We start from the raw sequence: 27,499 nt of genomic DNA, 5'->3' as shown, positions 1-27,499 counted from the left end.
ATATTAGGAAGGGTTCTCTCGATGGTGGTGAATACTCGATTCAGAACCTCCCATCAATCGAACGATATCTGTTGTGTATAATGAAACAGAACATAGCGTTCAGGGGGATTTGACGACGATCTCGACATGCTTCGGCGGCATTGCTCATCGACATAACTTCCTTTGTGTGTTGAGATCTCGAATATTCAACTTTTAGAAGGATCTACATATATGAGAAAGGAGAAATATGATGATTCGTTTGAACTTTGTTTTTATCCTTTCATACCATACTGGATTTGGGTAATTTAAATCATTGGTGGAATATTGCGTTTACGTTTGTTGTACTATTGCTAACGATGCTATCGCCTCTCTTTTATCTCATAATTTAATCATAACAAAGTGCCAATACAATGAAATCACATCCACCTTCAGATCCAAGATATCCTTATGCTTCTTTATTACACCCTGTTCCGCTTGAAATTGCAACATCATCGCCAGCATCCTCACAACAGCCTACTATTACATCACCACTCGCAGGCTTGTATCAATCAGTAGGACCATCCAGTTCTTCAACATATTATCCAAATTCAGGAGTATTAGGTAATTCAACTTTCTCTACCATAGGATTGGAAAATACTGCTTCATCATCTTCATTAACAGATAATCATAACAGCAATAACAAGATGTTTAGTCCAAATAACAACTTATACTCAAATCCCAGCAAATCAGATATACTACAAAGACATTCAGTATCAAAATCAAATTGGGATGAATTTACTGCATCAGAACATGAATCTACACCAAATGCTTCTGCACCTACTTCAGCTAGGAATTCTCCTGCACCCAATGGACCCGCAAATAGTGATCAACCTAAATCAAGTGGAAGAAGTGGGCAAAAAAGAAGACAAAAGTATAGTCGAACAAGAACAGGTTGTTTATGTTGTCGTGCAAGAAGAATTAAATGTGATGAGGGTAGACCAACTTGCAAAAGGTGTATAATAGCTAAAAAAGAAGTATGTTTTATCTATGTTTCGACCGCATGATATCGGTTTGTGATGGCTGATGTACTGATTTGATTATAGTGTCAATATCCTGATTCAGGAGAAAGTACCAAAAAATCGGGTTCAAAGGGAAAACATGGACATGGATCAAGAAGTAATTCAGAAGCCAGTGAAAGTGAAGAAGAAAGTAGTAGACCCGCACCGAAACGTAGACGCTCTGACACAGGAAAGCGAAAACAACTGTACGTATCTATCTCGTACAATGTCTCTTGTTGTTCGCTTGGATTTCGTTACTGTGTACACTTATACCTTATTCTACACGTTTCGTAGGCCATCAGATCAGCAGAACGGAACAACTTCATCAGCACAGATTGGCTGGGATGGTACTCTCGTTGAACCCAGCTTGGATGCTACTGCAAATACTGGCTATGATTCAGGTCTAGCATTAAGTGCCGAGTTAGCTGGTTCTGGTGAACAGTATTTGGCTAGTCAGATTGGAAAGCAGGATTGGGCGACGTCAGGTGGCGGCGCTCCCATGTTGTCTACGCCGAACTGTATGTTCAGTTTTCGCCTGCATTGACGAAGTTGAATTAGGAGAAGTGCGTTTACTGACATACTACTTGTTCGATATAGTCCTTCTTCCCTGGTTCCCTACAGCAGAAGAAAGAAGTTTAATTCTCCACTACTGTGCTAACGCAGCTTCACTGATGATGGCAATCCCAAGTGGTCTTAATCCTATGTTAGCGATCAATTTACCTTTAGCTTTAGATTCCCCAAGAGGTAAGTCGCTCCTTTGCATACTTAATTTGCTTATGCAAAGTTCGCTGATCAAATTTGATTGAATAGGCGTAAATCCTTCAGCGGATGCACTCAGAGTAGCTTTACTAGGTACAGGAGCTATACATCAAGCATTCCTTTTAGCTAGATCTGGGGTAGCAACGTCACAGACAGCGGCCATGTTCCAATACGCTTCAACGCTTAGAGATACCGGAAAAGAAATGGTTAGAAGAGCTGTAAGGGATGGTAATGGTGCCATATCAGATGCTGCTTTGGGAGCAAGTACAGCTTTAGGAACGATAGACATTTTCTTTGGAGGTAGTGGCTGGATGGATAATTTCAATTTGGCTAAAGAAATGGTTGCTATGTAAGTAAACCAAATCTACTTCCAAACTCGCCATCATCTTGCACGATCAACTGGTCGACTGGATAAAAGGGCTAATTTATGTAAAATTGACACTGTTCAGCCGAGGTGGTCCAGCTGAAATGCTCAAAAGATCTGAACCACGTAAATTGACGGATGGCGTTACAGTTTCTCCTGCACGATTGATGCTTGAAATCTTGGCAATTTACGAAACTTTCAGTAAGTGTCGGCTGCCTGTCTGCGATAATAATCCAAGAAGCTGACGTGAGCCCCTTGCAGGTTGCTTGACCACTGGACAAGAACCAAGTTTATTTAGTGATAGATGGGAAAGTTGGTGGTTGGAAGCTAGTCGATCAACATATGAAGAACATTCTGTTGAAAAACAGTTTGGAAGTACGTGCCTTTTCAATTTTCTTTTTTTTTCATACTCACATACAATTCAACACAAATACTGACAAATCCTACTCATTCTTTCAGTGTCCCGAGTCATGGTCCTTCTCTTCGCAAGAGTAACTCGGCTTTTAGCTAGAGTAGCTAAATCAAATGTCATAATCACCGAAATGGATACTTCAATACCATTACCAACCGATTCTTCCTGTACCTATACAAATCAAAATAATCTCTTGGCTAATCTAGCGAAAGGATTATTGAATGATACGCCTTTAGATCCATTAGTCGTCGAGGCTAGACAATTGAATCAAGATGTAGATGCTTGGATTGAAAGTTTACAATTAAGTACATTAGAACATGAAAGAGTTCAAGTCGGTAATAGAGCTTATGCTTATGCTATGAAGGTTAGTCCAAATTTTTCTGTTTATCGTGTCAATGAGTACATTTTCTCCTTTATGTAGCAAAGCTAATAATTACAAACGTTTACCCAGATCCTGCTTTTGAAAATGGTTTTCAAGTGTCATCAAGACGATGTAAGAGTACAAAATGCTGCCCAACAAGTCTTGCAACACTGTTCTTGGTCAACTGCAGCTTTGGGCATGTCAATTGAGTAAGTGACACCAATGGATCCATCCTCAATATAACTTGACGGAAGCTGATTCTTGCCAAATTGCTTCGTGATTATAGTTTAACTTGGCCAGCTATCATTGCTGGGTCATGCGTAGGCGGACCGTCTAGACAATGGGTTTTAACACTTCTGGAAGGATTCAAGTGAGTTTGACAGGAACATCAACTTTCAATAAGATATATGTTAATGGGATGTCGAATTTTGATAGATCTCAATGTTGCTTCGATATTGAAACTGCAAACAGGATCATAACAGAAGTCTGGAGAAGATCAGATTCAAATGAACCTAGAGCAGACTGGAAGGAGGTTTGCGATGATTTAGGATTACAGGTTTTGTAAGTGTTGTTCGATTAGAGACTTAGCATCAGATTTGTGGAGCATACACTAATTCAAAAAAACCTTTTGACCATTGTTAGATTATGCTAAAGGCCCATTTGACCTATCTTGTAAAGCCTTGATATTTCAATTCAACTTCTTTAAATGATTCATACGAATAGGTTCACCATATATGTACATTAGACATTACCAGCATAATCAGTCACAACTTTGTAGCTATAAAAACACCACAATACAATAACGAACATATCTACTTGGATGAAGTGGAACAATGACTTTGTGGTACACGAATTCAATACAATACAATATAACTAATAATCACAATTTCATTCCCCTTAATACTCAGCATACTTAGCATGTCTTTTTCCATTAATATTCTATAATCAGTGATCTGATCAAATCACTTAATTCAATCATTTCATAATGTCTACTTTTTTCTTATTGATGTAATGTACTGTGCGAGTACTGTACATATAGTTATAGATAATTGAACCGTTACCCAATATATAATGTCACATGGAATAATAATCATAATTTATGCATTGAAAATCACTCATCCATTTTTTCCAGGACATGGACATATTTTAGTAATCGTATTGTTCATCATTCATGATTTACAGCTGAGCTATTTCCTTACGATCGATAGCCTGTGTAAGTTTTCTTTTGTGGTTCCTACTCTAATTAGTCAATAAGAATATACATAATATTGCATATATAACCAGCTATTGCAAAATCGTTAACACAAAGAATGAAATGTACTAATACTGTATATGAAAACCCTGAAAAAAAGAGATGAAATATGAAATGAAATACGAAAAGATTTAAAGAAGGAAGGAAACGAAGAATGATGACAATACAATTGGCTCGATGAAGGAAAGAAATAAAGCGAGATAGAAGGATAGTCTATAAGACCAAAGGAAAATGATATATGATTTCGTAGTATAAAAGCACAACATAAGAAAATAAGGGAAAAGCGATAACAAACCCTTTATATGATCAAAAACCTCCAATATCAACAACAGAATCACGTTTGGCTCGGAACAAGTATCGATTCCATTTGATTCCCCTTTTTGTTTTTCCCTCAATACCATGGATACATGTACGACATCCAATTCTTTACTACTTTTCTGCTTGTGACCCTAAGGACTCCCGCGAGTTTAATGAAGATAAACTAAAATCATGAACTAGGTTCACTCCTCGTCACTGTCTAATTGAGCGTAATTTCCTGGTCCTACAGTAGCTTCACTCATTTCACTATCCATCCTTTCCAAATGTGTTGGTCTGACAGGTTGTTTACCTTTGACTTCGTTGTTATGATCAGGAGTTAAAGCAGGCATATCTAAACTCAATCTTGGTAATCCTCCTCCTCCACTACCACTTTCATTAGAACTGATATAGTCAGAAGATTGATGATTGTGATGGTTTGATCTTTCAGCTGCAGGACTAGCTAAAGTAGTTATGGGTCCTGCTGCAACAGGTGCAGGTGAAGTCGGACTTAATCCACTTGAAGATATGGATGAAGAAGTATGTTTCGAATGGGTATTTATTGGATGCGGTTTAGTTGGTATTGGTTGAACTATTGGAGCAGCAATTGTCGCTATGGGCGCGGATGAAGGAGCGGTTGATGACGATGGTAGTGGGGTGGCTTGAGAAGTATTCTGTCTTGATGGAGCTGCTGAACCAGGCGGTGAAGGTTTAGGTGAATTCGAAGAAGTATTCGTTGTTGAGGCAAAAGTTACAGATTTGTAATCACCACTTCCGCCATTTTTACTGGATGCTGATGAACTTGCTCTTGCTCTAACATGATTTATTTTAGATAGTAATTTACTTGTTCCTGACTGTTTTGTTGTTCCCAAATCAGCATTAGATGGTCTTCTAGATGAAGATGTTGAAGGTCCAGGTCCAGCTTGTGAAGTTATTATGACTGGTGGACCACCGAAAGAAGATGCGTTACTTTGTGTTGATGCATTGGCTGGATTCAACGGAGATGATACACTTGATACTGATGACTTTCGCCTTTCATCTGCTAATTTACGTTGATGGTCTTCGTGATCCATCAAAGATAACCTCATTGCTTCTTCAATCATTATCTGATGAAATATCAGTAAATCTGGACATATTGAAGGAGACAACTACAAAGTACTCACTTCTTCCAATTCCCTTTCTCTGTTTGACGACCTTCTACTTGATCTTCTGGATCCTGACTCGTTGTTACCGCTCTGTTGACCTACAGACATACTGAAGTCTGCTGTACCAGGCGCACGAGATGAAGTGAACCCAATCGGTATCAATCGGTCTCCAACCTGGATGTTAGACATCAGTTCTTACTGTGCAAACGCTATATGGGCGAAACATCGAACTAACCTGTCGCATAACAATTCGTCTGGAAGCTTTCCTAGCGGCAGCAGCTTTAACTGCATTTAGTTTGTTTTCCCAATCCGGTCTAATCTCATCTGAATGCCCAAAGAGACATAGGTAAGCTTCTCGACGTTGTGACATCGCATATAAACAACTTACCGATGGTAACGACTTCTTGAGCTTTCGAGCTGACGCTCTTTCTTCTTACAGTTTCCTTCATTTTTGGATTCATACCGGGACCGACATTTAATTCAGCTTCACTACCTAAACTTAGAGCTTGACTGAAACTTGATGCATCAGCTTCAGATCCAGGCGAGGTTGCTAGAGCCACACTTGAAGAACTATCTAAAGGAGTTATAGGTCTTTCATAAATCACACCAAAGTCAGTTTCCATACAAAATGGACAACATGCTGGATCACTTTCTAAATGTGTTAAAGTGGCTTCAGATCTTTTGATTTGAACGAAACATTCTGTACAAACTGGTTGTTGACAACATCTCGATGTATTGATATTGGGTGGATAATTCTAAAAACGGAATGATGTTAGCGTGCGGAATTGATTAACCCACGGATGAGAATGTACAACAGGTCACAAGACCAGCAAGACGATGACAAGTGTGGGTATGAACTAGTTATAATGAGCCAAAAAAAAAATCGCGTAACTCACCAAGAAACAGATTGGACATTCGACAGCATTTCGATAAGCTTTCCTTTCTCTATTTACTCTTTCTTCTTTTTCATCTTCTTTTTTCTGTAATTTTTGTTTATTATTCATTATACCAATTTTTTTAGTCATCGAACCTATTGTAGATTTATTATTCTCATTTAATTCATCTTTAATTCTTTCTGTGAAAGAATTTTCAATACCATCTTCTAAATCTTGTTCTCTAATTTCATTTAATTGTTTTTGAATTTCATCTTCTGTCCAATCTTCTTCAAAATCTTCTAAACCTCTATAAAATGGTGCTAATTTACTTTGTAGAATTAATTTTGTTACTGTAGATTTTGAATAATCATGTGCTTGTGGATGTGATAAACAATGTGGATTTTGTGGTGATAAATGTCCAGCAAATGGTAATAATAATGGTGTGCTAGGTGGAGGTGGTGATGGAGGTGACGTTGGTGGTGTTAATCCTGAATGAAATGCTGTTGTAGAAGATGATCCTCCTCCGGGCGTCGTACCATTCGAATTTGTCCCTGATCTAGGTCGTATAATAGGCTGAGAACTCGATACTTGAAGGCCACCTGAAGCTCCATTCGATGAAAATGTTTCTTGTGTTGGTGCTGTGGAGTTGGATGTGGATGTTGGGACTTGTGAAGATGATCCAGACTGGGATGAAGATGTGTTACCCATCTTGATAACCTTCTTCTAACGATTATTACAGCTGATAACTTTCTTCACTAATAATCTTGATCGAGTCAGCAAAGAACGAAGGTCAGATCTCATGAAAGAGAATAGAGCAGTAACATGCTTACATACCTCTTACTCTGATTTTTTTTTTGATTGTATGCTTCAGTAATAAGTTTTCAAAGGAGCTAGATATGCAGATATAACGCCAAAATAGTTTCTAAAACGGTGATTGCTTGATGTATGATGGTGAAACTGTTTATGTATGAGTAGTTATGCGTTATGCCGTATGTATGACGTTTATGAGAAATGTAATTTGATTCAAAAGGCGAATTATTGTTCTATTCTCGTATCAAATCGATAACGCGGAAATATGATACTCTACTGATTGATCCACTGTAATGCCTGATGCTGATATATGTCTTGTGCTTTGTTATAAGAAACTATTATTGATGATTGAAGAAGATGTAGAAGATATAAAGCTGAGTTGATAAGGATAGATATGTGAATTGTAGCTTTTTACGTAGACTGGTTATACATGTAAGCTTACAGATTCTTGAAAGGGCAATTTACGAATGTACGACGTCGATCCGAGCTGGAAAAAAATGCTTCCTTCTTTTGTTCATACAACCGTTTTATCGAGCTGTGTTATCGGTATCTTCTGATAAGCGGGAGTCAACTGATATTTTGCCTACCATATAGCTAGTCGGCTCTTTGTACGGTATAGAAGTGCGATTTGTATGTCGAGCAGTCGGATAAAGATCAAAAACTTGTAATGATAATGCATAAATTATAAAAAACAGCGGAATTGCTATCGTGATACATACAGTATGCTTTCTACTCGTTGATGCCCGGACCGGATAAAGCAATCGATTGTCAAAGACCAGTCCTTAAGAGACCTAGAGCTACGACGCTAAAAAGCGGTGGTGAGGTAGAAATTGAGTACAGGGTCAACGTCACCGGAAAACAGTCTAAAAAGCATCATAAATCAAAACCGAGCTAAGAATGACGGATCAGACCGCCTGGATCTCTCATTCAAAGTTCTATAACTGCGCAAAAAATAGGCTCACTGTTCGTCTTTCAGATGAATTATCTGAACTAGGCATGCCATGATGTGGTCCGGTTAGCACGTCAATAGACGTTCGTGGATGTAGGATGTATGTAGCGGTTTAATTCAACGCATCAATCAATTTGTATATGGAATCTACGACAATAGGTGGCAGACCACTTCGAAGCATATTTGATAGCTTGACATTATGTCATCCACCAAGACTGCTGCTCCGACCAAGAGTCGCAAGACCTTCACACCCAGACCTCCTCGATCAGTTGAAGAAAGATTACCAAAACTTTACAGAGCTTTAACGGATCAAATTGATGATGGATATTACAGCAATGCCATAAAGACATGTAAGAAGAGTGAGTTTGGTTCTCAAGTTTGCACATGACACTGCTCCTGGAGCTTGTCAGACGTGTAATGGTTTGACATAGATTCCTGATCAGATTTACATTTCGAATTAGTATTATTACTTGATCCAACATCTCAAGCAGCATATCAAACACTTCTTTTCTTACAACTTCAAACGGATGATTACACTTCAGCTTTGACTTTATTAGAAAATCCACCTAAAGATGCTGAATCATTGGAATTTGAAAAAGCATACTGTCTATATAGATTACACAGAGAAAAGGAGGCATTGGACTTGATTAACGGTAAAGATGATAGAAAAGTGCATCATCTTGAAGCTCAAATTGTGAGTGTCTATGAACAAGTTCAGCGTATTATATAGCTAATTGTTTAATACCTGCTCTTCCAGCGATACAGATTAGGAGAATATCAACGTGCCCAAGAGATTTACGACGATCTTTTAGTTAATGTTGGTTCTGTAAGTTATTATATATCGTAGCAGTCACATCATATTGATCTTGCTCAATACTAACCAACTGATATATATTTCAATTTAGTCATCACCTGAACATTCTGATATACTCACAAACCTATCAGCTGCATCATCACATCAAGAATTTTCAACATCAACTTATAAATCACATTTACCATCTACCTCAGGAAATGATTTAGAATCAAATGTACCTTCTTTACCCACAGGATGGTCAACAGGTGGATTACAAAAAACAGTAGAAAAGAAAACTGCTCTCGTCAAAGCTCCTACAGAAAAGAAGTCATCGTCATCAACAACCACAAATATAGCAGGAGCAAGTAAAGGAGTTGAAGTTAAAAGAAAGCATAAATTACCTAAAGACGCTGTGGTTGGAAAACCTTTCACTGAAGACGTGAGTGTACCATATGTTACAACTATCTCGTTGGACCCTTATTGTACCATGTTATCTGAGTTACAACAGTCATTTATGGAAGCTCGCTGCTTACTAACTCTCTTTGTACGATTTCAGCCTGAACGATGGACCCCTCTCAAGCAAAGAGCTTCATATATTGCTGCTCAAAATAAGAGGAAAGGTGGTAAAGAAAGTATGGGAACAGGTTTCACACAAGGTAGTACAGCTCAACAATCACATAATTCTGGTGGTAGTGGAGGTGGTGGCGGTAAAGGGAAGAAAGGGAAGAGGAAGTGATCGCTTATTTTCCGCACAAGGTATATAATCAATAATAGGGAAAGGAGGAGAATGAAAGGCGAGTCCTAAATGCTAAATGCATATAATTATCTGACGGTCTTGACTTGATTTACAATGTTGAAAGCTAAAATGCGGTCAAGTGGGTTGTGACATCATTTTATCGACCAGTAGAAAGAAGATTAGTTATTCAGGTTGTTCCTCCTTTCGGCCTCACATTGCTAGAGCAGGGCGTAATAATCAATAATCAACTGATCAACACCATCAGACTCAGCTGAAACACGACTCATCCTTGTGACTAACCTTTTAGATCTTTTACACACCATCCACTATTACTATGTATTCGTAGACATACATGAGCTCCTCCTTTGACCCACAGCCCTTACATGCAATGGTTCCAATACAACATCAAACACTTCTTCTATCTGGTCAATATCAGTGAGGAGAGGGAGAATGAATCAAAATTTGAGCTTAACAATGCAGTAACAACCTTTCACGTGTAGAGACACGTCAATCAAGACAGATCATAATGACAGCCCACCCTGAAAATTCAATATCAATCAAAATCTGCTGAAAATCCAATGGTCTGTGCGTCAAATCAAGGAATTCGACGCGTATGATATTGATTTTTGTATCTAGAAAACGATGAAAATTAGCATCAAACGACGATCAAACATACACAAACAGTAAGTACAACACTTTATATAAGCACAAGATTTCAGCTCAGGGTGTTAACTGATACACGATTACCATCAAAATTGTATTGAATATTATAAAGTGTAAATGGAAAAGTTTAGTTTCACTTTCACTGACTATTTAATACGATTTGACATCTCTTTTTAAACCTCATCTTCCTTCTTTCCTTCATCTCATTCTATCTTTCTTTTTCATCATCAACTTCATCTCATCTCATCTCTCTTACTCATCTAAAGGGTATTTACAAATATCTTTCCATTTCAATCATTGTATCTAATACATCATCTCTGTTCTCAAATTCAAATAGAACGTATAAATCCTGTTTAACAAACAAATTAACCGAATCAGAATCACTCCATCTTCCTTCTTTCGTCATTTCGAATTGTATCTTTCCTTTTTTTTCCCTCTTCATATCATAATTGCGAATTCACTTCTCCACCAACTCATACAATATGGCGATTCCGCTTACTCCAGCTGCGAGTCTGTCTTCACAATCGTCAGCTGAGTCTCCTTCAAACACAAACATGAACAAGGTGAGTTGTATTGGTATCACCTTAGCGTACAATAACTCCCTTTCCCATACCTTTCCTTACATTTCCTTCCCTTCCTCATTCGTATATTTGACTTATCCATTTCTCATATTTAAAGATACTGTCATGCTGAAACCTTTCATCTGTCCTGCATTTTTAGGTATTTCCCTCTACTCCTACCAAAACTCATGACGCTAAAGTAGAAACACCTTCACCGGGTAAAGGAAAGAAGTATTCACCGGTAGTAGTTAGGTTAGTAACCACTTTACTTTTACCACCATATCATCTCTCATTCATTATACTGTCAAAGTCTTGCTTGTGGTTGTCTGCCTTTTCCTCAATATCCATGCTTACGAGACCTTTACAGGATTCCAACACCTACTTCACCTACTCTCAGTGCAAAGCAAAAGTTATCTAAAGCGGACGCGGTAAAAGACGAGCAAGAAAAGGAAAAGGACGAAGGAAAAAGCTCAGTAAGTTCATTTTCCTAAAGTCATAAACATAATCCCTTTCTCATCATCTTTCCATTTTCAGAGAACATCGTGGTATAAGTGTGTTGATGATTGATCATTTATAACTAGCTCAACCCAAACTCTTCTTCTTTCAAGCCAGAATCGAGTACAGATAAATTTCTCGATAGACTAGCAAGATTATCTTTGAATGCTACCAGCTCTTCTCAAGATGCCTTTGCAGTAAGCCTTGCACTACATTCTTGTTTGTTCTTTTCATTCGCTGACTATATATCCTGGTAGAATGCTGGTAATAAGAAGGAGCCAACAACCACGAAGGAGAAAGCAGGTAAGCGACCGCTATTCAACCTTCCACCGCTGTTTGGACAAACATACTGATTGTTGACTTTTACTCATCTAGCATCGAATAGTACAACTCCGCACAAACCATCTCATCCCAGCACCTATGCCCCCACACCTTCACTTGCTTATAGCCCTTACACTCCTTCTACTGGTCATTCTATCAAAACACCTTATACTCCTACTTCACCCTTACAGTCTCGAGTATCAGGTACAATGGATGAAGGTCATAGCAAGGGAGAAAGACAGTTACACATGGCTTTTGCCGCTCAACAGGAAAGCCCTGAGGATGTAGGGAGGTATCTTCTGGTAAGTTACTTCGGCTATCTAGGCTACCTCGACATCTAACGATATATACTGTTTATGTATATTTAGATCCAACAAGTACCTCGAGATACTACGGAAGACGAAATTAGAGATCTTATTCAAGTGAGTGTAGCCTTCCTGTCCTTCTCTGCCTAGCCACAAAACACTGACCTCTACACAGTCAATTTGCAAATTTAAGGCTATCGTTATCAAACACATAAAGAGTAAAGGCTTTGTGAGTTCCAAACTAATTTGACTACTCGATGGCTTATCCATGCTTTTAGGTCCTTGTCGCATTTTATGATTCTAGGGAAGCGATGAAGCTGTATGAAACCCTTCGCAAGGGTTTTGTCCGCTTCCGACAGGATGGTCCGACTATCCAACTCCACTGTATGAAGACAGAAGAAACCGTTGTTCGATCCGTGAGTTCATTCCATTCTGTTAAACCTTGTTTGACTGAGGATTGCGTGATTCAGACTATCGGCCGTTCATCGGGGTGGGAGGCAATATGGGAAAACTCAGTTGCTGTTATTAAACTGGAAATATCAGGTGGAGTCGGTGTGACCAAAAGCAACATGCAGGTATGTGAAGTGAATTCCAAGGAAATTGCACAAGCTGACCAGGTATCAGAAAATTCTATCCGGCTTCGGTAACCTGCAACGATTCGAGGCAATTGGTCACGAAGGCAGAGTAAGTTGTGACAGCTGTTTTTTTTTCCAATCTTTCTCATAATGATTTCACAGCTATTCATCGCCGAGTTCTTCGACACTCGGAATGCTGCAACAGCGATACAAGCACTCGATTCGCAAAAAGCTGGACAAGCTTTGATCTCCGTTTCTTACGTTCAGCCAAATATCGAAACCAGCTCTTGCTTCTCCACGTCTACCAAATACACTCTTCGCTCTGCCGCTTACGCTCCCGGAAAGCTTGGAGTAAATGATCCTACATACAGACGCCAACTTGATTCAACTGACTCCTCAGATGTGTTCGGATATCCTGCCTCTGCCGGAGCAAGTAACTCTAGCTCCCTCCATACTCCCAAAAGTTCAACGTTCAATCGTATCAGAAGTGATCAAGATGTATTTGGTTCACGAAAACCTTCTTCTCTTTACTCTACAGCTTCTCAGTCAGGTTACTCTACTCCAAGAAGCTGGGACAGGGCATCTATGATAGGATCTCAAACAGGCTATGAGACTCCCGCTCAATTGCTTGCTCTTGGTCGACGACTGCATGAGCCAGGTACAGTACAAGGTCTCATTAACAATGCCGATATTGAAGCTAGAGCTAGACAAGGTCAAGGTCTTGGTGGTCATTGGAACAACAATGATAGAAAAGCTATACCTGCTCAAAATAGAGTTTTTCCGGAAAGGATTTTATCAGGTATGTTGTTTCCCTTAAGTTCACAAAAGAAGCTACATTAACAATTCGATTGTGCAGGGCTTGATAACAGAACAACTGTCATGATCAAGGATGTGCCGGTGCGTTGGATTTGGTATTATATATACGTATCTAATGCTAACGGTGTTGGAGTAGAATAAATTATCCCGACAAGAACTTGTTGATATCCTTGAAGAGGTGAGTTCACTTGTTTGAGCTACAATTGAGTCTGACATCATCACCATGCTACAGGTTGTGCCCGGTGAATACGACTTTGTGTATCTTCGATTTGATTTCAAGAACTGCTGTAACGTAAGTCCCTGATCAGCAGTACACCTGCTGACAGCTCAGGTTGGATATGCCTTTGTCAACTTTTGTTCGGTCTCAGCGCTGTATCAATTCATTCAAGCCAAAGTGGGCAAAAAGTGGAATATGTTTTCTAGTGAAAAGGTCCTTCAGGTATGTTGGTTTGCATTATACCGGATTATACATGCTGACCCGAAATACAGGTATCCTATGCCGATATACAGTAAGCAAGGATCCACGCGCTGATTAAATTACCAAGCTAACGTCTACCATAGAGGAAAGGCTGCCTTGATCAATAAATTCAAGTGAGTAATTCATCTTTGAACTGATGAAATATCGAGACTAATACGGATCAACTTCAGAAACTCGGCTGTTATGGGTGTAATCGAAGATTGGAGACCTCAAATCTTCTAGTGAGTCTTTCAGGCTCAGCATTGGTTATAGTAGCTAATGATGTAATAGTTCAAGCGGTAGGATGAAGGGTAAACCAGTAAGCTCTTGTTCTCTGTTCGCTATAGGATGACCGCTAAAACGAACTCCAAATTAGGAACCTTTCCCCGATGTGAGTTGTTCCTGACATAAGTTTCGAACATAAGGCGCTAATCATCCATTAGTCCGATAACCTCGCTGTCAGACAACGATCTGCTGGAGCTCAACTCGCCGGATTTTCTAGCAAGTACATTGTTTCTTCCCTTTCGGCAATGTCTGCTAAAATATCTCTTCCTTATCCAGACTCTTCATCCTACTCATCTGGTTATGACAATCAATATTATGATTACTCTTCTCCCAACGCATCAAGCTATGGCATCTAAAGCGATTCTAACGATATTACGAAATCAGCTATATTATTTTGATCCTTGTTCTCAACATGTGTTACCTCACTATCTCACGTTACAACTTTTCTGCTTCGTCATATATCCTATGATCTTCACACCCTGCCCTTTATACCAAGCTTTCCCTTTTACTCATTGTTTTCTTCCTTCACATACATTACATATATGTGGTCTAGATACATGTTCCAAGTCCAAGTTCTCATTCAGCTTTTATATCGATACCCTTCCATTTCTTATACCCTTTTGTCGTCAATGATTCAGCTTCAACATCCACATCAACATCAAACAGAAACATTGTGTTCTCAATCATCAGCAATCCACAACACAAGCCTCAATATGTCACGGGAAGAGTAGAGTATCCGGCAATAAAATAGTCGTACGATCAATAAACAGCATCAAGCATTTTCATCATGATTTCTCATTATCAGCATCAACATCAAGATCAAATCGACGAAAAATTATCATCATCGGCTTCAATTTACATTTCGCTCTTCTGCTTTGGTATATACTAGTACAATAATTACAATTTTCATGCATGTGATTTAGTTTTACAAGCATTGGTAGTATGTCGCACCACCCAATGAGTGAATGAATAAAGGTTAGAGGTATGAGGGATTCAACATCAAACATTCTTCTCTGCTATACCTAAGGGGATTTTCGATCCTCTTTATACCTTATTTTCAGGATCTACATAAGGTGGCGGGTTAGGAGGTGGTAGGCCATGACCTGGTCTGTGCGGAAGACGCTGCATAGTGAACTAATGTGAGGGATGACAGTGAAGAGTGGATCACAGCAGATTAGCTGAAAGGATTGTGGATCGTTATGTTTACGGTAAATCTTGTCAAGGAGGACTCACCGTAATCGACGCTAAGGAGCAATACTAAAATTGCTGTACGAACTTTTTGTTTCGTTGATTCAGGCTGGATTCTGGGAGGGAGGTATTGAGTTCGAAGCTTCTGGTACGGATATGGAGTTATGAAGGGGGATTGACTGTTTGTGATAACGAGATTCAGTAGAAGCTCTGTTGTTGAAGATATTTTCTATTTGTTTAGTTAGTTGGATGGACAAGGAAGAGTTGATAAACCAAATTTCGCCTCTGAAAAGTGCTCCATTACCTCTGATAGCTGATAACAATAAAGAAAGGATTGCCTCGCCTCAAGCCCCTTTCCTTCTTTTATGAGAACCTCCTTGCCTAGTACAGTTGAAAGTATCGCATCCATTGATTGTGCACTTTCAAAATACTTGGAAACAGAATCGTCATCACCGCCCGCTTGGAAACAACTGTCATAGCTAGACTGACCCCATCGTGAATGAGAAGTAATGACATAATAACTAGTGCTTCAGCTTTGAAAGGGCATTCTGTTCGACTCATACATTACTTCCCTTTTTCTTCTGCAGTAAAATTCATCAAATGAGAAGACTCAGGAAGCTCAGCAAGAATAGTCTCTGTCATTCTCCCAAGTTCTCTCTTAACGTTTTTGTTCACTGTACAGTATATTCACATTACTTTATACATTCCGAAAACAAACCATATATTCAATGTACTCTTTTAAATGCATTTTGTTCTGAGAAGTTCTCCATTAATTCCAAATTCAACTCCTTCATAAACTCTTTGAAAGCTTAAGATCAACCACAACACAATCTCAAAACATACAGTATACTCCATTTCGATTTCAACCAACTCAAACAATCTGCCACAAACCAAACCGAACAAAGAAAGTATTGTGAGGAATAATGTTTTCTTGGCCATCTCGACCTTTCGTCGAACCTACTATTCCTTCCGTCCCCAGACCTGTTCCAGATGATTTACCTTATTGTGGTAGTTCTAAATAAACCTACCATAAAGACCATTTCGGAACGGTGCGTGATGAATAGTATGAAGCACTCGTACTGTATGAAGGATATCTCAGTGGTAAGAAGAGGATGTAACTCCGGCAAGTTTTCAGCAAAGATGTGCACTAGTAGCTGTAAGTATTTGAATTATGCATTATACATTATTGCCTTGTAACAGCTGTGGGTCAACTTACTATATACCACATGTTACAATGATTTACAGAAATTTCCGATCATACATCCACTATAATATCCAATATCCGAAAAAAACTCGATTGATCATCCGCTCAGTAATCCTTTCCATCTCTATTTATCATTTCTATTCGCACTTATACTCCTTCCGGCTGGCTCTATATCATTATCGTTTTGTATGTGGCTGTTTTGAATATTTTTAATTTGTTCGCTTTCTTTCAATTCAATTTCCTCTTGACCTTTTCCCCCTTTGTGCTCTTGCTCTGCTTTTTCTTCCTCCTTATCTTTACCTAAAATACCTAATCCTCTTAAACTAATTAAAGCCACCAACATAGCTAACCAAGATACAGCCGCAGATAACCAAAAAGCAGATTGTAAACCTTTTAAATAACTTTCTAATGCACCCAAAGCCTTTTCAAGGGATTTGTTCCTCGTAACATCGTTTAACACAGAAGTTACTGCTAAACCAAATGATCCACCTAATCTCATCATTGTTTGTAATAATGCTCCTGCAACTGAATGTTCATCTGGTAACGAAAGTAATGAAACGAATATCATTGCTGGAGCAAAAACGCTAATTTTGGCATAAAATCCAATAGAATGAATGAGATCAACTTCGTTCTGGTTGTGGTTGTACTACCATTGTAGATAGCTTAGTACTCGTACTCACAAATCAGCACCTAAAGTCGATAACCACATTCCTTGAAATGGTAATTTCCAATACATTGTATCTTTCTCTGATATCGCGAAGCACATATTTCCGATTCTATCGCAACAAAATGAAAGGTAGAATTAGGATTTGAGATAGCCACTAATATGCTGTAATTTTTTTCGAACAACTTTCGAATGACTCACCCTCCAGCTAAAAGACCAAAACAGACAATCCAAGAAGCAGGAATTCTATGAATTAGAAGTCCAACTAAAATATTACATACTACACCTGAAGCTTCAACAGGTAAAAAACGTAACATTGCACCTATAGCACCTGTACCTTGAACTTCTTGATAGAATAATGTCCCGTAGTATAAAATTGCCTATTTACGCATATCATGTAATCAGCTATCACCTGATCGAAAACGTTAATTGTGGCGAGAGAAAAGAACAGAAAAAACACAAGGGGACACTTACAGTAAAAGTAAACCAAGAAGCAAAACCAATAAAATAAACAGCCGATAATCTACCATTTGATCTTGTAAATAACTGTAATCTCATTAAAGGTGGTTTAATTTGTTTATTTATTACTCTTTTTTCCCATAAAAAGAAAGCTATCAATAAACCAACACCTAAAATTATGAAAATTATAATATAACTTGTTTTCCAACCTTGAGGTGCAGTTTCACCTGCACTAATTACATATTGAATTAAAACTAATCCTGAAGTAACTAACATTGCACCTATCCAATCTATACTTTTATCTGAAGTATGTGATTTATCCCATGGTATTACCATATAAGCTGCTATAGATGCTGCAAATCCCAATCCAGCTAAAAACCATAAAGCAGATCTCCACGTGTGTCTATGAACGGGTGCATCATAAAGTTGAAGATCATCAGTATAAATCGTTAGGAGCAATAAAAACTGATTCGGTTCACACTTACTTTACATAAGATACGAATACTCCTCCAACAACTAAGCCCATTCCACCTCCCAATGCAGCTCCTGCCCCAAAACAAGCAAAAGCAAGTTGTCTTGCTCGACCTTCAAAGGTATGTGCTATGATACCAATTGCACTTGGTGTTCTACAATTCATCGTCTCAGCATTAAGAGTTATGTCAATGCCGACAAATAAGTCAAACTACTCACGCCATAGCTGCACCACATCCAGCCATTGCCCTTGTAACGACCAAGCCGATACCATTCTGCATAAAACCACCCACTAAACCCCATATCGAAAACCATAACATTCCTGCTACAAGTAAGAGTTTTCTACCATATACATCTGCTAATCTACCACTTATCAGTAGCAAACTATGCACATGTCATCGATCGTTAGCTGTGAATCCTTTTGCTGTACAGTTGTAGATGACTTACCAGCCATTGGTTAAACTATAACTACTTGTGATCCATTGTAGATCAACATCTTTCATACGCAAATCTTTTTGAATAGTCGGTAAACCGATATTTAAACTTTGTGAACCTGACGCAGACATTATAGTTATACATGTTAGTGTCATTGCTATAAGAATCTGTCTTGATTTTGATATTTTTATTTCTATCCCTTCTCCAGCACTACCATCTCGGATACTATTTGAAGGGACAGTTGGTTCATCGTTCTCATCTATTGGTAAGGGTACTGAGTTTGATAGTATCGATGATTTTCTTGTTATTTTAATTTGAGTTTCAGAATGCGATGGTGAAGGAGAAGAAGTAGGATGATAAGTCGTTATTGTATTGTTGTTCTGTTGTTCCAGTGGTATAATTGATGATGCCGTTCCTCCACCAGAATTCAGTCTTTCGCTCATTTTTGACTGAATGTCCTATTCCCAAATGCTTCAACACACAGAGTTCCCGACTACCGCACCTGAGAATGATGTTCCTTTAGTAGTTTCTGTACTTCTTCTTCTTTGAATCTTTTTAGGAAACCGTTACAATAATCAGCAGACTATCGTTGTGTTAATGATGATTATGATTGAAATATTTTTAATATTTATGGTTTTTCAATCTCGGCTAATCGGATTTCGCCGAAACAACTAAAAACTATAGTAGGAGAATGAATGATCACGAAAATTGAGGTGTCAGACGAAATTGTTGATTATCAACTTCACTCTATAACGAGGTGAGAGATAGAATTGACCTGACCTCTGAGAAAAGATACAAGATCAGGTCCAGTTTGGCTTATGAGATATAGGTTAGATACACAAAAGAAATCCATGCACATGTCTTCTACCTCATTATTTATATGGATTACAACATATGGAAATCAAACGAGTTGCAATGCGCGTAATTTTGTAATTTTTTCGAAATATCTTGGGTTGTGCCTAAGGTAGCATCTCACTACTTTTATCAATATTAAGAGTGAAAAGCATGCGGATAATTTGACAGAAAATTCGGTTAATTATGCCAAAGTGAGTAATTCAGGGTGAATTAACTATAAAGATGAAGCGGTTACGCCTAAAAAGATCTGTTTTTATCATGAGTATCAAACTTAGATCAAACATCAAGCATCCATTCACCTACATATCTTTGAACTTGCCTGAGATCCCATCTTCTGATTAACTTTGATCTGCAGAACCAAGGGAAGATGTACAATAATAGTACTGTTTCCTAAGTCGGTGGTTGGCACGCACGCCTTCCTGCTTGCCACTTTTGCAGGTTACGATGTTCAATAGAGAATAAATCCCTTTCCATTCCTGTACATCACGCAAGTCTCACAGTCATAACATTTCTGATACATGCATCATGAGACCTCTCCTTTCAGGATGCTCATTCTCAATATGTCTTCTCTTAGTAGGACGTCATGAATGAAAGGATGATTTGCTTGCCCAAGTCACACCCAATAGATGTAAGGCATATACTGTACAAGTATGGTATATAAAGACTGGAAACAAGCATATTCATTGATTTCCGCTTTCTCCCAACATACAAAAATTCTCGATAACTCTTGTCACCACTATTCACGACTTGTAGAAAAGCAAGATTCAAAATCCAACAGTGGCTACATACCATTGACGACCTCTTTCAATCTCAAATTCCAATACAATAATATCAATCAATACCCTCAGATTTGAGATAACACCAAATATAACCTGTTTTGCATTTTTGCGAAATCACAAACAAGATTTTAAACGATGCATCCTGAAGATCAATATAAGTTGATCCCAAAAGAAAGATGGGATATCCCAGAAGACATTGGTCATTAACTTACTCTGGACATGAGTTGACTGTACGCACACTGTGGCGTAATCTAGAACAAGATGTCAACCGATAATGAGGAAGACCACAAGATAAAGATTGTGGCGATATCGCGTTTTCGTAACCAACCTGAAATATACTATATGTTATATAATGCATTTGATTGAATGATGCTACAACTCGACTATAACCCATTGATGATTTATAAGTTTTGCCTAATAGAATAAATACCTATCTTTCAAAGCCCTCGTTCCAATAGAATCCCACTCATCTTTCCTAATCCACATATCACTCAGTGATTCCAAATTACACATAACAGAAGCACCTTTCCAACTGACATATCTTGGATTTAGATTACGTGGTGGTGGAACGATTGATACGTCAGATACAGGGAACCCTTTTTGCCTTAATAAAGGAGGTAATCTAGACATTCTTCCGAGTTAGCTTTCGTCTCTCATTCAAGGTAAACTCATGTAGAAATGTTGTTGAACATAATTGGAGGCGCGAAACAAAGACGATTTATCGTTGAAAACCGACGCTTAGAGATTCTAGGATATTGTTGACGTAAACTCAAACTTACCTATCAGATATGAAACTACCTAAACCTTTCAAAGCTGAACTTCCTCCAATCAACAAAATATTATTGGCGGCGGTTTTAGCTTTATTTTCAGTTCCTGCCATTGATATCGAAGCCGCAATAGCAGCATCTAAGGGTGATTTGGAAGCTTCAGCTATAATTTGTTGGTTTGATAATTCAGGTACGATATTAGGTTTTGGAAGAGTGGTAGCAGATTCGTTAGTAGTGGTATTGGCGACTGTCGGAACTGGAGTATTGTTTCCTTCTGGTACAGATGTTGAAGTTGTTGATGTTTGCGAAGCTGTTGGAGGTTGGACTACAGGAGTAGACTCTTTAGTCACTTTCACGTCTGGAGTCGTACCATTGATTTTCTGCTCGCTTGATTCTCCGTTGGTTATTTCAGTTCGGTTGGTTTGGATAGTTTCCGCAGCAGGTGGAGGAGGAAGTAAATGCGCTGTACAAGCTTTCATTGCGCCGGTCTAAGATGGGGCAAGTTAGTTGTAATCAAAGATTTCTTGACAAACACACAACTCACTGGTTCTTCATAACTCGATGTTAAATCATCCGTAGTTTGATCATCAGATGTGCCCCAGAATCTGAATGAACCATTACCCTTTTTCTCCTTGAAATCTATCAGACGGGTATCGAAGAAGATCTATTGTGACAGTTGTGGGTCAGCTTCATAAGCGGGGGGAAACATCGCATCAAACAGCTTACCAGAGGCGCAAGGATGTTTTCGTCATACGTTCTAAAAACGTATTTTTGAGTCAAGCCTTCGGTTTTCAGTACGTAGAAATCCCAAGGAGTATTTGCGACGAGATGCTGCAGGAGGCAAAGTGCATCTAAGTCAGTTCTTGTTTTACTAGAAGAGGCTTATCGCGACTGACCTCTTCAAGAGTGCATATTTTATTTTTGAGATCATCCATCATTATCCATTCTTGACTTTTTGCCAGATCTAGTTCTCTGTAAGGGAAATTTGATCGTTGAAGAAGCGTGACTAAAGCCGAAGTGATATCGTCTCCCCCGTAATTCAATTTGATCCTACCAAGAATAGATAGTTAGTATATGGCCTGATGGGTCGGTGATAATCTAACTAACCTTGTATCTTGATTGAGCAGACCTTCATCTACGAAAGTGATTGATGTAGATTGTGCGCCGATATCAACAACACAAGCTGATGACATTCCCGCACTAAAAATCGCGCAATATGCCTCCTAACAGACATTCGCCGGAATTGCGTCAGTTAGTGTTCCTAAAAAACACTCGCTTCAACTTACCTGATGCACTGCTATCTCTTTGAAGGCCATCGTTGTCAGAAACAGATTGGTCATTTCCTGTACATAATTCCTATCACCATGATCAGGTATTATAAAAACCACGGAGTATTTCTGCATTCATAATTAGCTGAAAATTCCTTATAGACGAGGGAAGGGCAACAGCTTACATGATAATCTTTCGGCGTGATATCTAATTCTGTCCTGAGAGATTCTTGTATTATAGTAGATATATCATCTAATAGTAACTGCGAAGAAGTCCAATCTCTTGTATTGAAGTTACGCTGCAATATTGGATATCGCACTTTGTATCCTGATTTTTCAGGTAATCTCAATGCCTATACAATCAAATTTGTGCGTATATAAGCTATTCTTCTCCACATGACGGCAGGAAAAATCAAAGAGCTTACTTCAGTTCCGATGTAAAATGGCCTATTATCAGATTCAGTCCAATCAATTCTATAAGGATCATTATGTTCAGGTAAATTTTCAGGTTTTATTTTTGCATTTGTAGCTTTTACTCTTGTACCTTCTTTCCAATCTGTTGCTAAACGTTCTTGTACTAATCTGTGACGTAAATATTCTCTTAAATGTCCTATATTCGTGTCGACCTACAAATCATAAGTTTGATTCAAAGGTTAACTTAGAAAGATGTTGACTTATCGCCCAAAGGGAAGAGATAGCGACTTTTAACTTACAGAATCTATCCATTCCCCTTCACCATCATCGCTTTCATCTGCCATTAAATTACCATTTCCACTACCATTTTCTAGCATATTTGTATCTTCGCCATTCTTCCTCTTCTTATTTTGCCTTCTTTCCAAAGCACGTTCAGCAACTCTTTTAGCTCGACTTCCAAGTACAGGTGGATCATTTCCTCTATTAGGTGCCTTTGAAGGTCTAGCAATACAATTTGGGATTTCTTTTGGATAAAAATCTGACGCTCTACCAATTCTTAAATTTCTTGATCCTGGATGTATGATTAATGTATAATTCAATGGGTTTACCTGTCAATATGTCATAAGGAGCAGATCATTCAATAATGTTATCAATCGATTCGATATAACACAGGTATTCAGCTTTCTTACTCACCTCTGCAACTTCTAGTCCTTCAGCTAATTGTTTTTGCTTTTCTTCCTCTAAATCAGTTTTCTCCTTTTTCAATTTAGCTAAACTCATTTGTCTAGCTACGTCAATATTTCTTTCTTTTTGTAAATAATCTCCTGCAGGAATTTTTATATTGTACATTCCAGGTACAAATGCTGAAGTATATGCCATTAATCCTTCAACTTTTTGCTAATTAACATCAAATAAAATAAAACGTCAGCTTTAAACAAAACCTATTGTATCGTTGAAACAATATGAAAGATTGTCAGAGCTAACCTTTGATTTCTTTGTGTATGCCCTCTTGGATAACTGTCCAGCTGTAGCTGCAGGGGCTGGAGTTGACGTAGATGGTCCAGCTACAGGTGTTTCTCCACCCTCTACAATAGATGGAGCAGGTGTATCTTCCATGACAGGTATTTGTGGTGTTTGCTGTCCACCGGAAGCTGTAGCAGCAGCTAGAGCCGGAGAGCCCTCTTTGATCGGTGTCTCCATCTTGACAGTGCTGTATAGCTCTGTTTGGCTGATTTGTTCGGATAAAGAAGAAATGGGTTTGGTTACGCTCGTATAAATAATGCATACTTTGTTCTGATATTCATTGACTTGAGAATCTTGGCTAGGATGAGATAATGCGACTACATTAGCGGTGATATCCGCCTTATCTATCGCTTAAATGAGGAGGGAAAATAAATAGTAAAGAAATCTTTAATAATAATTTCAAGATTTCAGAAAAGTTGGGAACCGTTTGCAGGTCAACTTATGACTTTTGACCTTTCTTGTATGCTAAAAAGCTTGTTTTTAACTTACTTTGAACATATCAATCATAGCATATATCTACTAAAGTACAATAAAAATGGGTAGAAGAGCTAAGAACAAGCAAGGTGATGTAAAACCTTTACCTGGTACTGTACCAGATAAATCATCAACATCAAGAAGACAACAATCTAAAAAAAAGAAAGCACCTTCAACTAAAAACGATTCAAAATCAATAAAATCACAAAAGGGTTCACTTAAAAAACCATTACCTGCTCATAGACAGAAAAAAGTAGATATTATAGATGAAGATGATTCTGATTTAGATGAAGCTTTACAACCTGGGTAAGTAGATTCTTTTACTATATCATCCGGGAATAAACGATATCAAGCTAACTTAAGTTGATATGAATACGTAAAATATACAGAGAATTTTCAGATGAAGATGTAGATGAAGAGGAAACTGTCAAAGTAAAAAGTATAAAGAAAGGTAAAAAACCTGCTTCGTGAGCTTTCTACATCCATCTCAGAATTGAGATCGCAAACTTATACTCTTGACTCCCCTTTAGTTCCGATGACGAAGAGGTAGAAGAACGTTCGGGTCCTGTAAAACAGCTAGAATTCTCTGATTCAGAAGCTGAAGATGAGGTAAGCTAACGAATTCATGATGGTGGTTTCATGCCTAGCTGATTTTATTTTGGTAATCAGGATCTCAACGATGATGGAGAAGCTTTACCTTTAGGACAACATGCATTTGACTTGGATGAAGCACCTTCGGATGAAGATGATGATGAAGAAGAATTAGGTGATGAATTTGATATGGAAGGTTCAGATGATGAGGAGATGTTAGACGATGAGTTTGATGATGAAGACGATGAAGAAGATAAAGAAGGTGATTCTGCATTTGATTCCGATGAAGATGCAGAAATGGCTGCTGTAGAAGAAGATGATGGATCAGAAAATGAAGAAGATGATGGAATTCAAACTAATTTGGAAGATGATTTAGAAGAAACATATACTTTACCTGCAGTTGATAGAGGTGGTGAAGAAGAAGAAATTGAACATGGTACAAGCTTAAGAGATGTTGAACAAAGAATGAGATGGTTAGTAGGTGTTTGTTTAAGTAAAGATGATAAAATGTCAAAAGGTGTTCCAGGAAAGTGAGTATTAACTTTCTTTTCCGTAATTTCGTGACAATACGATTCTCAGGCTGGATGTAAGCTGATTAAGATTACGATTATTATTTAATCAACCTGAAGATCAAGATCAGATCATTTATTACAATTACAACATGATATAGCAACATATTTTGGATATAATACATTTTTAGTTGGAAAATTAATGAAACTATTTGCTGCTGATGAAGCATTAGCATTTTTTGAAAGTAATGAATCACCTAGACCAGTAACAATCCGAGCAAATACATTAAGAACTCGTCGTAGAGATTTAGCACAATCATTAATTAATCGTGGTGTAAATTTAGAACCAATTGGAAAATGGTCAAAAGTTGGATTACAAATTTTTGAATCACCTGTACCAATTGGTGCAACACCAGAATATTTAGCTGGACATTATATGTTACAAGCTGCATCATCTTTTTTACCTGTTATAGCATTATCACCACAACCAAATGAAAGAATTTTAGATATGGCTTCTGCACCAGGTGGTAAAACAACTTATATTTCTGCATTGTTACAAAATACAGGTCAAATTTTCGCAAATGATTCAAATAAATTAAGAACAAAATCTTTAACTGCAAATATACATAGAATGGGATGTAAAAATGTTATTGTATGTAATTATGATGCAAGAGAATTTCCAAAAGTTATAGGTGGGTTTGATAGAGTTTTATTAGATGCTCCTTGTTCAGGTACTGGTGTAATTTCAAAAGATGCAAGTGTAAAAGTAAACAAAGTGAGTTAATCAAAGTATTGATAATCGATTGAGTTGAGTAGAAAGCTAATTTTTTCATTTTATTTTTATTTTTATTATTTTTTTTTGGTGTGGAATAGACAGAAAGAGATTTCCAATTATTAGCACATTTACAAAAACAGTTAATTTTATGTGCGATAGATTCAGTTAATCCAAATTCAACTACAGGTGGTTATGTGGTTTATTCAACTTGTTCAGTTACAGTTGACGAAAATGAATCTGTCGTAGATTATGCTTTAAGAAAAAGACCAAATGTAAAATTAGTTGAAACTGGTTTAGAATTTGGTGTACCTGGATTTAAATCTTTTGAAGGTAAAAACTTTAATCCTACCGTTTCTTTAACTAGAAGAGTGAGTTTTTCCAAAAGTCTTTTTTTACATTTTATCACGGCTTGTACCATTTTATGATTAAAGACTGGATTACCGAAGTTGATTAAAAATCGGGATCGCGATAAAAACGAAAAGTAACTAATTCAATGCAAATTTCTTTTTTGTTATTACTGTTTTTATTTTTAGTTCTACCCACATAAACACAATATGGATGGTTTCTTCGTAGCTAAATTTAAAGTTGAAAAACGTAAAAAAGGATCAAAATCTACTGGTACTGCTAAAGATGAAGAGGATGATGATGTTGCACAGCAACAACCTATCAAAAAATTGAATGATGAAGGTATGATAGTTGAACAAGAGGAAGTTGGTGATATAAGTAAATTTGATAATGATGAAGATGAAGCTTTGATTGAAGGTTAGTCATATCTCCATATTTCATCATTATCCTTATCTTCTTTCATATATTATCTACTTCATTTGATCATCTATCCAATCAGATGCTAATTAAATACAATTTTATCAATCGTCAACAAATAGAGAGTAAACGAAAAGCATTAAAGAAAAAAGGTATAAAGATATCAACCAAATCAACAAAGCCTACAACATCATCAGCAAAGACAAGTGAAAGCAATTCAACTTCAAATGGTCAAATAAAGGTACCAAAAGGTAAAAAAGTGACTGAAAAACGAAGATCTAAAGCTTGATTTGAGAATACTTTTTTATTCTTTAATTTGGGCTGTCTTCCTATAGTTTCCGCATTTTCCCATTATTTCATGCATCCAATAGGTCTTAGTATTTTGTCTTGATGCTTTTTTAATTGTGTTTTACTTTATACTCTTCATTGATATTATTACATGCATATCCTCCATATACAAAAAATCGATTCATACGTTATAATACATCGCTATTTCAGAACTTGTTTACGGAATTTCATTGAAAACACTGTCCCATTAATCATATCTAATGGAACTTCCATTTCATCGAAAGCGACAAGCCCTTCTTCGTATTTCTTTCCAAATAATACATCTGAATA

The 27,499-nt window shown here is 37.7% G+C and overlaps 7 protein-coding genes across 7 annotated transcripts; 4 read left to right on the top strand and 3 right to left on the bottom strand.

The window, feature by feature from the left end:
* Positions 1 to 389: 389 nt before the first annotated feature.
* Positions 390 to 3,477, top strand: L201_005050 (uncharacterized protein; the record flags this gene model as incomplete). Its single annotated transcript, XM_066220783.1, has 11 exons — positions 390 to 992; positions 1,062 to 1,222; positions 1,311 to 1,534; positions 1,614 to 1,760; positions 1,827 to 2,124; positions 2,225 to 2,340; positions 2,401 to 2,514; positions 2,599 to 2,915; positions 3,003 to 3,121; positions 3,199 to 3,282; positions 3,348 to 3,477. 11 exons carry the CDS (start codon positions 390 to 392, stop codon positions 3,475 to 3,477), a joined length of 2,313 nt encoding a protein of 770 aa, XP_066076880.1.
* A 1,187-nt stretch (positions 3,478 to 4,664) lies between these two features.
* Positions 4,665 to 7,186, bottom strand: L201_005049 (uncharacterized protein; the record flags this gene model as incomplete). Its single annotated transcript, XM_066220782.1, has 5 exons — positions 4,665 to 5,564; positions 5,622 to 5,777; positions 5,839 to 5,927; positions 5,992 to 6,358; positions 6,500 to 7,186. The coding sequence occupies 5 exons, from the start codon at positions 7,184 to 7,186 to the stop codon at positions 4,665 to 4,667; spliced, it is 2,199 nt and encodes a 732-aa protein (XP_066076879.1).
* A 1,250-nt stretch (positions 7,187 to 8,436) lies between these two features.
* Positions 8,437 to 9,766, top strand: L201_005048 (uncharacterized protein; the record flags this gene model as incomplete). Its single annotated transcript, XM_066220781.1, has 5 exons — positions 8,437 to 8,596; positions 8,699 to 8,931; positions 8,995 to 9,063; positions 9,143 to 9,469; positions 9,587 to 9,766. The coding sequence occupies 5 exons, from the start codon at positions 8,437 to 8,439 to the stop codon at positions 9,764 to 9,766; spliced, it is 969 nt and encodes a 322-aa protein (XP_066076878.1).
* Positions 9,767 to 10,911: 1,145 nt separating this feature from the next.
* On the top strand, positions 10,912 to 14,599 carry L201_005047 (uncharacterized protein; the record flags this gene model as incomplete). The annotated part of the gene is made up of 23 exons (XM_066220780.1): positions 10,912 to 10,992; positions 11,150 to 11,241; positions 11,357 to 11,462; positions 11,571 to 11,681; positions 11,742 to 11,787; positions 11,860 to 12,107; positions 12,174 to 12,227; positions 12,286 to 12,339; positions 12,389 to 12,526; positions 12,581 to 12,685; positions 12,735 to 12,794; positions 12,848 to 13,484; positions 13,542 to 13,582; positions 13,638 to 13,679; positions 13,734 to 13,793; positions 13,932 to 13,940; positions 13,991 to 14,010; positions 14,063 to 14,092; positions 14,150 to 14,200; positions 14,250 to 14,277; positions 14,335 to 14,349; positions 14,402 to 14,459; positions 14,520 to 14,599. The coding sequence occupies 23 exons, from the start codon at positions 10,912 to 10,914 to the stop codon at positions 14,597 to 14,599; spliced, it is 2,166 nt and encodes a 721-aa protein (XP_066076877.1).
* A 2,160-nt stretch (positions 14,600 to 16,759) lies between these two features.
* On the bottom strand, positions 16,760 to 19,107 carry L201_005046 (uncharacterized protein; the record flags this gene model as incomplete). The annotated part of the gene is made up of 7 exons (XM_066220779.1): positions 16,760 to 17,219; positions 17,316 to 17,411; positions 17,501 to 17,679; positions 17,774 to 18,161; positions 18,244 to 18,384; positions 18,449 to 18,613; positions 18,677 to 19,107. 7 exons carry the CDS (start codon positions 19,105 to 19,107, stop codon positions 16,760 to 16,762), a joined length of 1,860 nt encoding a protein of 619 aa, XP_066076876.1.
* Positions 19,108 to 20,712: 1,605 nt separating this feature from the next.
* L201_005045 (uncharacterized protein) lies at positions 20,713 to 23,947 on the bottom strand (the record flags this gene model as incomplete). The annotated part of the gene is made up of 12 exons (XM_066220778.1): positions 20,713 to 20,920; positions 21,078 to 21,553; positions 21,610 to 21,729; positions 21,792 to 21,896; positions 21,962 to 22,115; positions 22,173 to 22,288; positions 22,352 to 22,462; positions 22,519 to 22,686; positions 22,759 to 22,959; positions 23,047 to 23,355; positions 23,441 to 23,644; positions 23,732 to 23,947. The coding sequence occupies 12 exons, from the start codon at positions 23,945 to 23,947 to the stop codon at positions 20,713 to 20,715; spliced, it is 2,388 nt and encodes a 795-aa protein (XP_066076875.1).
* A 358-nt stretch (positions 23,948 to 24,305) lies between these two features.
* Positions 24,306 to 27,170, top strand: L201_005044 (uncharacterized protein; the record flags this gene model as incomplete). The annotated part of the gene is made up of 8 exons (XM_066220777.1): positions 24,306 to 24,550; positions 24,634 to 24,711; positions 24,775 to 24,853; positions 24,914 to 25,365; positions 25,465 to 26,119; positions 26,218 to 26,487; positions 26,653 to 26,881; positions 27,004 to 27,170. 8 exons carry the CDS (start codon positions 24,306 to 24,308, stop codon positions 27,168 to 27,170), a joined length of 2,175 nt encoding a protein of 724 aa, XP_066076874.1.
* Positions 27,171 to 27,499: the final 329 nt, after the last annotated feature.

This window comes from Kwoniella dendrophila, chromosome 6 (genome assembly GCF_036810415.1).
Source record: "Kwoniella dendrophila CBS 6074 chromosome 6, complete sequence".
Lineage (NCBI taxonomy): Eukaryota > Fungi > Basidiomycota > Tremellomycetes > Tremellales > Cryptococcaceae > Kwoniella > Kwoniella dendrophila.
Note: the sequence above shows the minus strand (reverse complement) of the source record. Positions and strands in the feature narration are given on the sequence as shown.